This window comes from Chinchilla lanigera, unplaced genomic scaffold, assembly GCF_000276665.1.
Source record: "Chinchilla lanigera isolate Chin_1 unplaced genomic scaffold, ChiLan1.0 scaffold00078, whole genome shotgun sequence".
Classification (NCBI taxonomy): domain Eukaryota; kingdom Metazoa; phylum Chordata; class Mammalia; order Rodentia; family Chinchillidae; genus Chinchilla; species Chinchilla lanigera.
Genome location: NW_004955479.1, coordinates 4,731,150 through 4,748,717, shown reverse-complemented (window position 1 = coordinate 4,748,717; position 17,568 = coordinate 4,731,150). Strand labels below are relative to the sequence as shown.

General features: G+C 35.2%; 1 protein-coding gene across 1 annotated transcript in view; it reads left to right on the top strand.

Annotated features, from left to right (window-relative positions):
• The window catches only part of Slc13a1 (solute carrier family 13 (sodium/sulfate symporter), member 1), a 78,463-nt gene that overhangs the window by 27,119 nt on the left and 33,776 nt on the right, over positions 1-17,568 (top strand). Inside the window, exons 5-6 of the mRNA XM_005402324.2 lie at positions 37-94; positions 175-223. Of these exons, the coding sequence (XP_005402381.1) occupies positions 37-94; positions 175-223 (107 nt within the window). The remainder of the gene's footprint in view (positions 1-36; positions 95-174; positions 224-17,568) is intronic.

Sequence of the window (17,568 nt, the reverse complement as noted above, 5' to 3'; positions counted from 1 at the left end):
TTCTTTAAATTATTTTTATTTTATTATGTTTTGTAGAAACTGCTATGGGACAAGAAACAAAGCCGAAGAACGAGAAAACAAAACCATTGCCAGAGTAAGGAATATTGACATTTTGCTTGGGATTTTCCAAATTACATTTTAATAAAATTATAAACTGGATCAATTTATTTTTAGGTATAGTAATGATACCGGGGAAATTTCAAGCAAGATGGAGACTCGAAAGGTATACTAAATTTGACTCTTCTAAATAGTTATATAGGAAATCATATGCGAGCTGTGGTTGAATGCATCTGCATTTTAAGATAGGTCACTTGGCTTTGTTACTTAAAAATGACTTTGCTGGACTAAGTGAAAGTGTAGTCTAATAATTTGATGAGCCTTCATGGAGCAACTGAAGTCAACATCTAGATGGGAATGATTTTAGGCTCTGAAAATTATTGTCCTTATTTTCTCCTTTTATTAGAATCATGGTGATGGTAGTGAGGCAATGTAGTTTAAGAATATAATTTTAGCCTCTGAATATTTTTTGTTTTATTAAAATCTTGTGGACTTAATAGCTTGATTTTCCTTAGGAGGATTCTCATTTCTTCCAGGTTATAAACTTAGAGCAAGTCCTATTCATATAATTACAAGTGTCCATGTAATTTTATTGTTTCCATTTCTGCTAAAAATTTAGTGCAGCATTCATGAGTTGCCTGTATTCTGTCAAATACAGGCAAAAAGTTGCTGTAGCCATCTAGATATTAAAGGAAGGAAGGAGGCCTATGTAAACTATCCCATATAATTTATTTTTCCACAATAAATCAATACAAAAATACTATACCAGGTTGCACTGGGAGCAATATATCTCAATACCACTGAAAAATTATCCCGCATAGAAATAGTCCTGCAGTAACCATGGCATGAAGAATATGAGAATGGTGCACATATTTCTTCCTCAGGTGATAATGCATTAGCATACAACTCAATAGGAAAAAGAATACTTTGTTGTTCTTAGAAATCTTCATAGAAAGAGCAATTTCTATGCAAAAGAAAATAAACAATAAGGTAAATATTGAAATAGTTTAAGCCGTTAACTCCATGTACATAAGGGTTTTTAAAGAAATGAATTTTATTTATAGTTGTATATTTGCACACATATATTTCTTTCCATTATTATCTTTAGGGGTAGAAATAATTCCCTTAAAACATTAGAAATCAACACTAAGGTTGGACATATTATGGAAAAATACACTAAAAATGGACTTTAAATACTGGCAAAAATTGGCAAGCTTCTACAGAAAGAATATGCATTCAATCAGTAACTTTCTTGCAGGCACCTTTAGAGAGCTAGTCTTTGGGCATGGTGCCTAAATTTTTAGCCAAGGCTACTCAGATTGCTTTGATATCCAATTTCATAATCTAGAGCAATTAGTTCAGTCAGGTCAGACTGTCAGGAGGGAGAATGAAGCAGGTAACTGAGTCTGGAAAGACGATCGTACACATGTGTAAGCAGATGACTGCAAACTCTGAGAGTGCAGGCATGCATGTGTATTTTGCTCTGCTGTAGACCCTAGCACATTCCCATGTGACACAGATTAGGTTTTCAACAGACACTAATTTTATCAATTAATGAAAGAGTGCATGCAAAGAGTGAAAAAAGCACAGAGATGACAACTCTATAAAAATAAGGGCTTCAGGGCATCTCCTCCTCAGTATAGGTGCTAGAGAGGAGCTGCCCTGGTGCATGAAATGATGGGTAGGTTAGAGCAGTTGGGAACAGCTCTTCACATGGTACAAAGGAATTTACAGCTTATTTTGTGGGAAAGAGTCTTGAAGCCGATGGGCAGCGCGGTGAGTTCTGCCTCTCAGAAGCTGAGCGTGGTGACAATATGAAGGGCAGGGGGATCTGGACCTCACTGAGCTTTTGGATTGATCAGACATTGGGGATGAGATGAGAGTAAAGCGCAGAAGACAGTTCCAGTGCTCCGAACGAGGTAAAGGTAGACTGCAGCACAATGGACTGAGGCGGAAAAACCCAGAGAGGAGAACAGCTTCCCCAAGGAGAAGAGTCAGATAATTCGGGTGCATATTAGACAAAGATTAGTACCTGAGCTTAGGAAAAAGAGTGCAAGGCCCTGAGTGTTGATTCTATGATCTTTCTCAAACATAATGCTTAAAAATTTAGCTTTGTATAAAGAGAAATTAAGAGATCTATTGGCTGTAGAAAAGTTTGAGACTTCATAGAAAGCCTTACTTTATATGTTGTATACTTAAAATATATTTTTATTTTTAACAATTATAGTTCTCTTATAGGAATAAATATACATGGTTTATGCCATGATTCTAGTGAATAGCACCTATTCTTTGCCAGCTTGCACTAGATAATTTAACAATAATCAATAACATGGAAGAATCTGTGTTAACTTTATCTGCCTGTATAAAACAGAAAGCAAATTTACACTCACGTTTTGTCTTTCTCTTTCTTCTTGAAGTATATAGGTTAACCTATTAAAATAAATAGATAAAAATAAACCCTGAGTTGTTTGTGTTGGAATTTGCCCTAGAAGGCAACAGAAAGATCTAAATATTTCTTCCATTTGGTGAGATGTGGCTTAAAGTAAATTTTAAATTCAGCAGGAAAATAAAGGTCTTAGATTTTTTTTTTGGCAGTTTATACCGTGTTGCCATGTTCCCACCAAAAACAAATAAAATTGACTTCTAATGAAAACTACTACAAATTTATTCACTGGAATCACTGTTTGTTGAGTACAAAGTTAAGAATTTTTCCACAATATAGTTAAAGTACATGTACTAATACAGTGAAATCAAGCCCAGAGGATTAATATGCTTACTTCATTATTATAGTATTAAGGAATTATAAAATTTGTTTTCAAAGGAAACAACATACACACTGTTCCATGTAAAGTTTCTTGTGTAATAGGTAGAAAGTTCCCAAGGAGCAGAAGAAAATTAGGAATTACTCTCAAGGTAAATTGTGAACTGATACTAATAATATTATTCTTTAAAAAAATAAACCTTTACCCAGGCATGGTACTCCTGTAACCTCAGCTACACTGTAGACTAAGGTGGGAGGATAGCAAGTAGCAGGCCAGCCTGGGAAATTTAGCAAGATCATTTTTCAAAATATAATTTTATGTTTTTACCTTTTTAAATTAATAGGTGTTTGTGATGCATAATACCACATGCATCACGGAGCCCTGGTACGTGTGCACAGAGCATCTTTGTCCTTTTAACTTCTTCCTCCCCATCTCCTCCTGCCTTTCCCCACCCCCAGATTCCCACCTCCTCTTATTTTTAGTGTCTGTTCCCCCCACTAAATGTAAGAGCTGTCAAGGCAGAGATTCGTCCATTTACTACATGTCTTAAATATCTGAAATGGTGATTACCATATTACATTTATAAATATGTGCTAAGCAAATACTTTTAGTTAGTAAATTTTCTCAAATAAATATTAGATTAAAATAACCCATGTACTATACAAATTATAAAAAGAAGCAAATAGAAGTTTTTAAAGGTAAAGATAAAATGGTGGGTCAGATTAATTTCATTTTAAGTGGAAAGATAAAAAGTTCTTTGCAGCTAAGATTTATCAGCCCTACAATTCTTAATAGAATTGAAAATTGCTCATATAGATAATAAGGATCATCATTTAGCTGCTGCTGCTGTTTTTGCTCAAGGTGATAATCATACGTTGGTGTTGGAGACAATGGACACTCAGCAGCTCCTCAGACTCCAGGAACTGCTCTAGAAGTATCTGTATCCAAGAGTCGCATTTCTGTGCTGCAGACTAAATAAAAGATTGTTTGTGACTCACTAGATTCTGCTTTCAATCTAGGCCATGGCCTAAACATTAACAGGGCTTGTACCCTGTGTCTAGTGGAAAAATTGTTTCTAGGTATGTAGCTCATCAATCCTACCCTATTCTCGGAACATAGCTGAAATAGTTTTAGAGACGAATAAGAACTAGGGAAAAAAAAGAAATGACCCCTAAAGACATTGACAGTACACGGGGGAATTTATTTGTCAGTGTGGCATCTGGGAGACCAATCCTGAATCATACGGTTTCCAGGATAGATGAGTTCCAAGTGTCCAAGATCAATTTGTAGATTCCAAAGGAGGAATCAAGTTGCTTGTCTTCCCATCCATTGTCAATATTAGTATTATTTAAAGAGACACTCCAGAGTCCTACAATAGCTTGATTTCTCAGCCTTCAGGCATCTTTAAACGAAAGAAATTAGAAAATCAGCATGCCCTTGATAAAAAATCTGAGATAATTGTTTTTCACCCATTTAATATAATTTGCTGTTTCTCAAAAAGAAAAGTTCAAGGAAAAATACCCTTGAACAAATTGTATCTTGCTTTTAACTAAGTCTTTAGTTTGGGAATGAAAATACTTATTGCTAAAAATGAATTTCTACAGGACAATTTTTCATATTCTCTAAAAATTCAAAAATACCCTAAATCCACAGTAAACATATTCTTAATATTAGGAAGTAGAAATATTGGTCCTGGAATACAAACAAAGAGCAATTCTAGAATATTGCAACTTTAGCCCCTAGACCAAATGTATAAAATGTACTTTAGCTTGGACTGTAGAGTTACTTGGAACAGAAGTTTTCCCCATTGATTACTGTCCCCTTTTCCTATACGGGATGAAATTTGGTAGCAGAAGGCGTTACACGGCTGCTAAGCCTTCACTTGACACAGCTTAGCTGTCTCGGTCTACTCATGCGCACCCTGTGTATTTGGGACAGTGTTTATAATCGTTGGGGTGGGGCTGCCACACACTTCAGGAACTGTAGCAGCGACATGACTTCAGTTCAGATTTTTAATTTGGATTGAAGTCAAAGTCCTACCTCCATGAGTATACTTCGTTATGCTTCCATAAAACATTTTGTTATTAAAAATGCTGTATTGACTGCTGAAGATACCTTTTCTCCAACGTATCTTTCAGTTTATGAGTTATGAAAATATAGTTTTTCACATTCTAAATTATTGATGTACTATCTTGCAAACCACAGAGGCTCAGGCTCCTTAGAAGCATGCATCCATTAATCTATCTATACCATGCACTTCTCGTACCACATAACTTAGTTGAACACTTTATTTTGCTTTTTGAAAAGCTTAGCAATATTTTTTCCTATGCATCTTCCAGGAGTATTTCCTAAAAAAGGAATACATTTATTTTGGCTTCAAGTTGATTTTTATGTATTTTTACCATGAAATATTTCATATATACACACATGTGGAAATGTAATCTAACATTTTGGGGTAATAAAATGAATAAAATGGTATATACTGCATCCAGACTTAAGAACTAGAACGTGTTTGTTTTAGTGCTAGCGATGGAATGCAAGCCTTCATACTGAGCTACAGTCCCAGGTTCTTTAAAAATATTTTTACTTTGAGACAGAATTTTTTATGTCTCTGAGTTTCCTAGACTGGGCTCAAACTTCTGATTCTCCTAAAACTGAGTAGTTTCAGGAGCAGGCTTTCCTTTTAGGTTTAACACCAAGTTTATTCAACTCACTAGTTTACTAATTCTACTTTTGTAGTATGCTGGCAAGCTCTTTAACATCTAGAAAGAGTACAGGCTGTAAGTTAGCACTTTTTCCTTTATAAACAACTATATACACAATAAAGCAAAATAAAATGTACAAGCATAAGGTACTATGTTCAGTTTTGCTTCACCGAAACCACATTGGTTTAAAGCTTTCTCTGCATTCTTTCCCCACACACTCCTTGAACTACCACAAGTATAATAATGTGTACTTTCAGGTAAGTGCTTTGGTCATTCCATTTCCAAAACACAGCATTTCATTATGAAGTTTTTCAAATGGATATCTATAAAATGTATTACTTGTTACCCTTACTTTTAATATATTTTAATTACTCGTGGACATTTAGAAACCAGATGTTTCAACTACAGATGCAAGTTTGTCCATTGGATACTTAATAATATTGAATAAACTACACAATGTAAACATGGCTATTTCTGAAAGCATTTTCTAAGTCAGAGCATTTTGACCTAGAATTTTTCATTTCTTCCAATTCCTTCTCTCCTATATATATCACATGAGATATAGGCATGTGTTTCACTTTGTTACATGTGTGTCACTTTGACACAATGACCAAAGCACTTATATTTTCACTTCCAAATGTCCTTTTCAGAAGATAACCTTTCTAAGAATTTGACAATAAAGTGTACAGTATATATTAGTCTACTTTTGTCATACATCGTTAATATTGAGACTAGATATTATAAAATAAGGACTAATTTGTCCACGCAAATGAATAATACAAAGTTAAATGAAATTTCTATATCATAAGGGCAGTGGATGAACTGAACTTTTCTAGCATACACAACAAAACACCTTTTCCAATTTCTTCCTTCCCACCTTCTTCAACCAAATGAATAAGTACAGAAAGTACTGTTCATAAAGGTTATTAAATGATTCAAGTTCCAAGCAGAGTTATTTTATATCAGGCTTTAAAAACCTTTCAGGAAAGCTTTATTCTACCTCTTCTACTTTTAAATACATCAAACACTTCCAAGAATCTAAAACCACATTCTTTTTCACAAAAATTTTTCTCTATGCATGTAGCATTGATAAAATTATGCATATAGCAAAAATTATAATCATAGATATTTTCTGAACGGTATCATTTTGACCTTAGACCAATCCTTCCTAACTCCCTTCTTGCTGCCTTCAACAAAGTGCTATTTTATAATTGCTACATTTAACCTATGTAGCATGTTTCTAAGCATCTAGATTAAGACGAAGTGTTTCTAGTAAGGACTCCTTTGTCCCCTCTCTTCACTGCAGTCTTGAAAAAATTGCACGCATGTTACCATAGTCAGATTTCAGAGTGTCTTCAAAGCATAAGCATCCTGGCCCAGAAATCATCCTCTCCATCAACACAATCTTCAAATTTCCAGAAGACAATTTTTCCTAGGGACTTTAATGCAAAATGTACAAAATTTGTTAGTTGTTCAATTGCACTTTTGTCATATGCTGTTTACCTCTTTAACATCTAGGGAGACTAGATGTTGTAAATTAAGTCTCATTTGTCCTTTGCACGCACTACACACAGCAAAATAAAAGAAAATGCACAGACAGAAGAAGCAGTGGTTGCTCTTGCCTCACTGTAAGTGCACTGGCAGCTCCTTTTCTGCAGAGCAGCATGTGAACACTATATGCATTACTCCAGGGGCTGGCTGTCTCTGCGTAACACACCCTGTGAGTCTTAATGAAAAGAAATTCACAAAACACATTAATTTGCTCCTTTTTAGAAAACATTATAGACACTTGAGGACATCTAAAAAGATCTGATATTTCAGAAAATATTTGGCTGTCTATCATAATGAAGAATGAAATGCATGTATAAAACAAAGTTATAATATGAGAAAAGTCTTCTACATCTGACTATTTTGGCCCAGGTCTCTGGTCCTTGGTCCCTGCTCACCAATGGCTTGGGCCTTGCTGAGCTTCTCACTTTGCTTTCTGCAGAAACTCTGAGCTACATCCCCAGCCCTTCTTTTCTTTCCTTTTCTCTTCTTTTCTTTTCTTTTCTTTTCTTTTCTCTTCTTTTCTTTTCTTTTTTTTCTTCTTTCCTTTCCTTTCCTTTCCTTTCCTTTCCTTTCCTTTCCTTTCCTTTCCTTTCCTTTCCTTTCCTTTCCTTTCCTTTCTTTCCTTTCCTTTCTTTCCTTTCCCTTCCTTTCCTTCTCTTCCCTTCCCTTTCCTTCCCTTCCCTATCCTTTTCTTTATTTTGAGACAAAGTGTCACCAAATTCCTAAATTGCCCGGGCTGGGTTTGAACTCTAAAACCTCCCACCTCCACCTTTCATAGTGCTGGGATTATATGCCTCAGCAGCCACTCCACCAGGCAGGCAGACTCTTCTCACTGGATGTTTTAAAGATGTATGTGTCAGGGGAGGGATCAGAGAACAGGTGTGTTCTGGAGTTTCACTTTGACGTAGCTATGATATAATCCATCTGAATCTGTAGATTAGTCTTTTTCAACAACTCTTGAATATTTGCAGGTGTATTTCTCTATATTCAATTGCCTTGTTTAGTTCTTTATTCTCTCTCTTTTTCAAAGCTTTTATTCAAGTAATCTTTCCAAAAATAGTCGATTTTATTGGTCCTATATTTTTTGTGAAAGAATGGAGAATGTACTTTAGAGATTATCTTTTGTGTTCAACTCTGGTTTTGGTTACTGGAAAGGTCTTTGTTAAGTATTCTTTCTTAGTACATTTGCAGTACATATAATTATATTCATTGTGGGGAGCTGGTACATGTACATAACATGACAATTCTTTCTACTTCCCCTCCCCCCTTACCTCCTCCTTCTTAAAATTCATTGTAGTTATAGAGTGCTAGATGAACCATGATTTTTTCTTTGGATATTAAAATATATTTCTACTCACTTTTCATTTTCTTTTATTTTTTCTGTGAGAAATCAGCCAGCTATAATTCAAATAACCATGTCTTTGCAGGTAGTCTCTCCTCATAGGGTACTTTAAAGTGTATGTGTGTGTTGAGGGAGAAAGAGAGGAGTGTCTTGGAGCTTCACTTAGATATAAGTGAGTTATAGTCCTTCTGAGTCTATTAGTCTTTTTCATTTTTGAGTGTTCTCAGGTGTATTTCTCAATGTTTAATTACCTTGTCCTAGTTCTCTTTATTCTCTCTCTGGGTCTTAAAAAGCATGTTAAACTTTCTTTGTCTTCTAAGGTTGTTCACATCTCTATGTTCTTTCTCTTTGTGTTGCAAGATTGCATGATAAATAATAACTTAGATTTTTCTTCTAGTTCAGCCATTTTTCCTTAAGTTATTTCTATTTTGTTGTTTGATTGGCCATGGAGGTTTTGTGTTCGATTTATCCCTTTTCTCTGATAATTTTTATGGTCTTTTTCTCTATACTGATATATTTAATCCTTTCTTTAAATTCATTAATCATAAATGCACTTGCTTATATTATACACCTAATAACTTTCATAGCAGATATCTTTGTTGGTTTCTGTCTCTCTTCGACGATTTTTATTTTCCGATGGTTCTCATATTTTGCATATTTTATGCTTTTAAACATCGAAGTGCTAATTTTCCTTGAAATTTTTATAGGAATTACTTGAGTTATGGATTTCAGCTGCAAGAATTTTTAATCATACTATTTTTTAACACAAAAGTAATACCAATTTTTGCCTTACAGTACCTACACTTAGGAATTTCCAGGAGATATTGTTTTCCCTTAACTCAGCTTAATGTTCTGTTGCTCTCTACGTCTGCAAAGGGTATCACCTGTATGAACGTTTTCCTGTCATATTCCCCATACACAGTTGGCCCTAGAAGCTATCTTGCATTCCAAACTGTCTTTGAGACAAGATAAACTAAAATCCTAAGGTCAAAGCCTGACTTATTCTAAGATGCCTGTTTGTATTTTATCTGAAATCAACCCAGATTTCTTATTTTTATATCATTTAGTGAAGCATTTTAAAAAATATTTTTAAAATATTTTAAATTGCATTTTCTTTTGTAAGGAATCTGCTATGTCATGATGCTAAACATAGCGACCTTTGGTATTACCTGTATGTTACCACAGTCACTTTTACCACTACAGAAATAATAAGATTGGTTCCCATGGTACATGTGTGCATCTTACCATAGGAACTGCAAAGGGAATTTCTAAATATTTAGCATTTAGGACAATACAATATTTGTAAGTAAATTCTGGATTTAATTGATATTTTTTAACATTGATGAAAAAAATAGATTTCCTGAACAGTTGTTATGCCCCAAGTGCTAAATTTTAAAAACCTTTCTGCTCTCCCCATTATTACTCTACGTGTCAGTTTATATCCCAATTCACAATAGGTAGCACATTTCTTTATTAACCACAGTGGGTGTAGATGCTGTTTCAGAGTCCTCTTGACCATTTCAGTTTTACTCCACTGCACTTAGTTATGCAGGTTATTACAGATTCCATCTTCACTAGATCTCCATGAGGAGTTCACATAAGGATATTACTGTTCGCTTAAGTATTAGTTTAGTTCTGTGATTTCTGCAGAAATTGTTGCCTTGGAGAAATCATTTAAAACCATATGTTCATTATGGGGAGGCTTGTTTAATTAAAACTAAATAAAATAATCTGTCATCTACTTAACTGATCGCATAGAAACAGTATGCAAACAAGAAGGACAGTGCCCTATGTCCAATACCTCTGTGTGAAAACGGGCCTCCTCTGACTTTGCATATTACTTTGCATCATCCACCACCATATGGGCCACACAGGTGAGGTTTATTTCATTTATGTTAGTGTTAATTCATTTGTTTTTCAATATAAAGGATATATATCACATCTTCCATTTAGACTGAAGATTAAACAGGTTCATTTACCGCCACTGTATTCTGAATCTCCACTAAAACAGGAGCAAATAGATCTTTAAAGTCATAACCACAATTATATAAATGTCAAGAGATGACAAAGTTGTTTATGGAAGCAGTACAGTTAAAGAATGGGTGGAAAATGACTCAGTTATCTGTAGACAGTGAGTTCTACTTCAGTACTGGGGAAAAACAGTAAATAATCTAATTTGCATAGCCACAGTCCTCAAAGTTTTTAAAATATTGAAAAGCAGCAGTAAGAAGGCAACTGCTTATGAGGCAGTGGAATTCTAAAATGTCTTCCCAGCTCCACACAGATTCAACTGCTCCTCCTCTACCAAGCAGAATTACTGTCTTCACATGCGGTAAAATGGAGCATAAGAAGCAACAGTCATAACTCTGGGTGAGAAATCACCATGAAAATAGGAATACTGTGTGCAAGCTCAGGTGCGGCATGATGTGCAGGAACCTGCCTTGTACCCCACGGGGCCAGTAGCCTGAACTGTGCTCTTCAGGTGTCAACAGGCAGGAGACCAGATGATTCTTCCCTGGAAATACAATCAGCACATGAAAAACAAGAAAAATGTACTCACATTAGAGTTTGTTTTTTTTTTTTTTTTTTTTTTTTTAGAAAAGGCCAAATGATACAGTGAATTTCATGGCCAACAAATCCCAAAACACATGAGCAGAGTTTCTAAGCAGCTTTTCACCATCTTAAATATGAACAGACAAGGAGAAATTCTTTTTTTTATTTTAAGGAGAAAAAACAATAAAACAGAATTTCAAAATAAGTTAGTAGGAGAGTTACAATAATTAATATATTGTATAGTGTTGTCTTTGTGGTAGTTATTCAGAGTACAAGGTAAAGGTGTGCTATCTTGTCCAAATAATATTAGCACAAACATTTCTTTTCAATGAACTAAGAGAAACTAGCTGTAGAACTATCTTGTGCATACATGTATTTTTTTCTTGTTCTTTTCCTTCCTTTTCCCATCATAGATTGTCTTTTCTTTTGAAGTTTCTTTCCAATTCACTACATCTATTGTATAGTTTTGACTTTATTTACCCATTTAGTTTCTCATATTAGTCAGATAATATCATGTTTACATGTACAGATCTGACTTATTTCACTTATGAGTATGGTCTCAAGTTGCATCCATTTTCCTATAAACTTCTCCAGGTTGTCCTTCTTTATGGCTGAGTAATATTTTATTATAAAGAAAAATCACATCATTTTATCCATTCCTTGATTGATGGGCATTTGAGTTGTTTCCAAGATTTAGTTGTTACAAAATATGCTGCTATAAACATGGGTGCACATATATTTCTGTGGTATTATGCTTTTAATTCTTCTGAAAAGATACCCAGAAGGGGAATAGCTGGATTGAATGGGACCTCTAATCCTAATTTTTAAAGGGATCTCCACACTGATTTCCACAGTGTTTGCACCAGTCTATACTCTTACCAACAGTGGAGAAGGGTTCCTTTTTCCCCACAGTCCTGCCAGTGTTTGATTTCTTGATGGTAGCCATTCTCTCTAGGGTGAAAGGGAATCTCAGTGTTGTTTAAATTTGCATCTCACGAATGACCAATTATATAGAACATTTTTTCATGTGTTTATTTGTCATCTGAATTTCTTCATCTGAGAAGTGTGTATTCAACTCAGATGCCCATTTTTTAATTTGGTCTTTGAATTTGGGGGGGGGGTCTCATTGTTTTGAATTCTGTATATATTCTAGATAGAATTCCTTTGTCTGCGGGGCCACTGGCCATAATTTTTTCTCACTCTGTGGGTTGTCTTTTCACTCTGTTGGTTGTTCAAAAGGTTTTTAATAAGGTGAGATCCCATTTGTTGAATCTTTATAGTATTTTCCTTGCAATCTGGGTTTTGTTCATGAAATCTCTGTGAGACTCTTTATGTCTATGTCTCCAAGATTTCTACCTATTTTCTTTTCCAGTAAATTTACTGTTTCTATTTTAATATTTAAATCTTTGATTGATTTTGACTTTAGTTTAGTACATGGTGATAAGCATGGGTCTAGTTTTAGTCTTTGGAGTGTGGAAAGCCAGTTTTAGCAGCACCAATTATTAAAGAGGCTATCTTTCTTCTGGTGAACATGTTTAGCTCCTTTGTTAAAGATAAGTTGGCTGAGTGTGTTTGGATTTGTGTCTGCATATTCTATTCTGTTCCACTGATTCTCAGGCTTGTTCTTTTTGCCAGTATCATGCTGATTTTATCATAGTAGCTTTGTAGTATAATTTCAGGTCTGGAATTGCGATGCCCCTGACTTGCTTTTGTTGCCCAGTATTGCTTTAGTTGTTCTAGGTTGCTTCTAGTTCCAAATGAATTTTAAGAGTGTTTTCTCTAGATCTGTGAGGTATGCTAATGGTATTTTGATTCAGGTTGCATTAAATCTATATAACAGTTTTTACTATGTCCATCCTTCCTATCCAAGAGCAAGGGATATCTTTCCATTTTCTGATATCCTCTTCAATCTCCCTTTTTAGAGTACTGCAATTTTCACTATATGGATCTTTTAATTCTTTGTTAGATTGTTTCCTAAGTATTTCACTTTTTAAATGCTATTGTGAAGGGTGTGCTTTCCCTAATTTCTCTCTCTGTGAGTTTGTTGCCTGTGTATAGGAATGCTATTGATTTTTAAGTATTGACTTTGTATTCCAGAAATTTTTTTTGTTTGGTGTTTTTCTGGTACCAGGAATTGAACTCATGACCTCATGCTTGCCAGACAGGCACTGTGCTGCTGAGCTAAGTCCTCAGCCCCAAGAAATTCTTGAGAATATGAACAAAGCCTCAGGAACAAAAGAAAGAAGCCCAAACAAATGAAAAGAAAAATCTGCTTGCAGTACACAAAGTCTAGGCAAGAAGAAAGAAACATGAGCAATGAAAATATCATTAGTATGGTCAGAGAGACAGACAAGGAATTGCATTTGCAAACTACAAAAGGTATTCCATAAAAGAAAAGTAAGACAATATAAAATGTATAATATAAATAAAAATGTAAAATGTAAAGATAAAAAAATATATTGCAAATGAAAAGTTTGGTAGACAAAATAGGAAGAAAGAAGATCAACAAAATAATAGGAATTTCAGGAAAGGAATGCAGCAAACAGAGGAGAAGAATACACTGAAAGAAACAAGAGAATGTCCATAATGGAAGAATATAGAATTGTTATTAAAGCTCACTGGATATCAATCAGTGCAATGGGTGAAGTAGATCCACATAGAGATGGGCAATTTTGAAATTTTGAAGATTTCAGAATATTTTGCATAGTGAGAGATCTGTAAAAGCTTCCAAAATGAGGAGAGGAGCTGATTCCTTGTGATATAAAAAATACGAACACCTAACTACTTCCCTATATCAACATTATAAGCTCAGACATGTTAGAAAAATGCATGCAAAATGCTAATAACATTTATTTCCAACATGTACTTAGCATACAGCCAAACTAGCAACACCAGGTTCACTTGAGTCTATTAGCTTTATGCAGTTCTAAGGCAAACATGACTAGATTGAAGACAGAAGTAGAAGCCAGGAAAAGAAATTGCCCAGGCAAAGACATTGGTAGAGTATTTGATGTGGTTAAGGTTTCCTATTACCGAGGTTTTCTGGGAGAATATTTAAACAATTAGGAAATATTTTGTAGCGATTTAGTGCTGTGTACTTAAAAGAAATTGAACAAATGAGAACAAAAAGATAGATATAGATAGATAGACGATAGATAGATATCTCTTGCTTTAATAGGGCTCTAAACATCACACTTAAACACTGCACTCTACTGTAAGCAAAATTATTCTTCCATAATATCACGATGCTGGAGACTCAAATTGTATGAGTATGTTTTTTTGTTTGTGCTTTTGTTTCTGTTTGTGGGTTGTTTGTTTGTTTGTTTGTTTGTTTTGAGACGGAGTCTTGCTATGTAGTTCAGGCTGGCTTTGAACACTTGGCTATCCTCCTGTCCCAACCTCCACAATGTTAAGATCTTCAGACGTGTACCACCACGCCTGGCTTGTATGAGTACATTTAGTGAACAAAGCTGTAAGAAATGTTAACTGCTCATCATCCACTATAGTGGAAACTTAATAGCAACGTCTATAACTGAGAAATCAAGATATGTCACCATGTGAACATTATTAAGGTAAATGAAAATAAATAATAACTTTTGGAAAATTTAAAACTGATTACCTTTAGCAAACAGAATGGTTAGTAGGAGCTAGTATTTTTGCAATTATCCTTTCATATTATTTAAATGTAAGTAGGAACTTTAATATTTTTGTGCCACGATCATTCCAGTGAATTATATTTTATAGTCCTGAGGAGACCCTTAGCTTTGCCTTTGTACCCAAGGTTAGAGATGCCTAACTTGCCCTGGCAGCTATACGTGCTGCCACCAGGTGGCAGTAGTGAGTTATAGTTGGCCTGCAGAATTTCCGTTCTGACTTGTCCGTGTGATGATGTCATCAGACGCTACGTTTAATTCTGTCCCGATCAAAATTTGTTCAATTACTTCAAAGATGTGGAAGGCATACTCACAAAGTCCTATACGTCATAGAAAAAACTAACGTACGGCAAGGAAAATTGGAGTTGAATAAAAACATAGTCGTTCACAAATGTGGTAAAAGCAGTATGAAATTTAAGTAAATGTAAAGTCTTACATGAAAATTCAAAACCTACTTAAGTGAAAGTCTTCCAGAAGGAAAGAGGAGCGCGGGGTGTCACTGGGAGGGAATTCGGGTACACAGATTCTGACTTCAACCCTGATGACCAGCTATGTCACATTTAAGACTCTTGTTAAAAATTTTACTCTTTACCCTTGTTAAAAGCTAGTTCTATATATAAGATCATCTCTAAATATCTATCTGCTTTAACGGTGTATGTCGAAAAAAAAACACTTCTCACACTTGTAGATTCAAAATATCCTAAGAAGGTAAAAGATGCCCCTAATGCCATGATCAAGAGATGGCATGCCATGCATGCTGTATTTCTAGGCACGAATATGTATGTGGATATATTTTTAATTTTACATTATTCCACTCATTTATTTCCATGGAAGTCTCTGTATACATTATGATGTCAACACTTTTCTATTCATATCATAGCACATTTGGACACCGAAGTAAAACAGTTTTCCTGGATACTTCATCCCTGGAAGGCCTCAGCCTTGTTTTTCTAGATACTTTGCTCTTACTTCACTATTTGCTTTGCAATTTTTGTTTTTTTTTTTTGTTTTTGAGACAGGGTCTCCCTATGTAGTTCAGACTGGCCTTGAGCTTACCATATAGCCTAGGCAGGCCTTGAACTCACAGCAGCCCTCCTGCCTCAGCCTTCCTAATACTGGGATCATAGGTGTGTGACAACACACTCAGCTGCTATGCAATTGTTTTTATCTTTAACAAACTCTTAGGCTAAAATACACACACACAGATACACCATGCACATGAACACAACCCACTCTTTTCCACTTATGGAAACATATAGTGATCTTGTCATCCTAGTGCTTGTAAACACATGTATCACAGGGGTCAGGGTCCTACTTCCTACTTCAAAAATCTCTTTTTAGCTCTTGGGTCAGGGTAAAATACTTGTTCTTAGATGGAAGCTAATATCTAAGCAGAAGACTAAAGAATAATTTGTTGTGAAACGTCACTTCTTCCTTTCATCATTTCTGTATCCCTGGTTGGCTCAGGTTGTGGTTCATCGCAGGCTTTTCTAAGAGCTGTACCTTTCTTCTCAGTGCTTCTCCCATCGTTCTGAATCTTCCCTCTCGCTTCAGTGTTACCTTCTCAGCTAGCTCAGTGCAGCAGTCATAACGCTCGGGAGGGTAACAGCACACATAAACATATAAGGCTCATGCTGGCAAGCTGGGTAACAAGTGGTGCATCTCCCATTCTACCTTGAAAACACCTCCGCCTGAACTTTAATTAGTGTTAGGATCTGTTAGTGGCACCATTTCCTGGGAAATTTGAATGTACTCTAAATTATTAATGCCTGTCTAAAATATACAATTCTTTTTTTTTATTTTAAAAATAAAAGGAGGAAAACATTAACAGACAGACAACCTTTTACAAAATAGCAAAAGAACAGTACAGACAATACAGAGTTACAAACAAAGTGGTAGGAAATTAACAATGTTTGTTGTATTACATGTTGATATCTTCAAAGTGGTTTCTCATGAAAACAGACAGAGGCATGCAAGACTGATCAGTCAAGGACTCATTGACAGTTTCTTTCAACAAAGTAACAGAAGACATTTGAACAACTGTTAACTATCCTGTATATACATACATACAAAATTTCTCCTTCCTTCCCTTCTCTTTTCCCTGATTCCTGTTGCCCTTTACCCTTGAGTGTTTTCCTATCATTTCACAATGTCTATCATACCTCCTAGTTTAAATTAACTCTGTCAGGTTTTACACTAGTAAGACAATGTAGTGCTTCCACATGCAGGTCTGATTTATTTCACGTATGAGTATGGTCTCTACTTGTGACCATTTACCTATAAAGGCCTGGAGTTTATCTTTCTTTATAGCTGAGTAATATTCCACTATATAAAAGTACCACAAGTTTTTTATCCCTTTCTCAGTGGATGGACATTTGCATTGCTTCCACAATTTAACAATTAAAAATTGCACTGCTATGAACATGGAGGCACATATATCGCTGTGATATGATGTTTTCAGATCTTCTGGGAAAATACCCAGAATGGGAATAGCTGGGTTGAATGGAACCTCTAGACCTAGTTTTCTGAGGAATCTCCAAACTGATTTCCACAGTGGTTTCACCAGTCTGCATTTCCATCAGCAATGAAGAAGGGTTCCTATTTCTCCACAGCCTCGCCAGCATTTGTTATTGGTTGATTTCTTAATTCTAGCCATTCTTACTGGGGTAAGGTGGAATTTCAATGTTGTTTTAATTTGCATTTCTTGAATGACTAATGATGTTGACCATTTTCTGATGTATTTATTTGCCATTTGTATTTCCTTATCTGAGAGGTGTGTGTTCATCTGAGCTGCCCATTTTTGGATTGGGTCTTTGAATTTGAGGGGGCTGATATTTTTTAATTCTTTATATGTTCTCGATAGAAGCCCTTTGTCTGGGGGATAGTCAGCTAAAATTTTTTCCAAGTTTGTGGGTTTTCTTTTTACTCTGCTGATGATTTCTGTA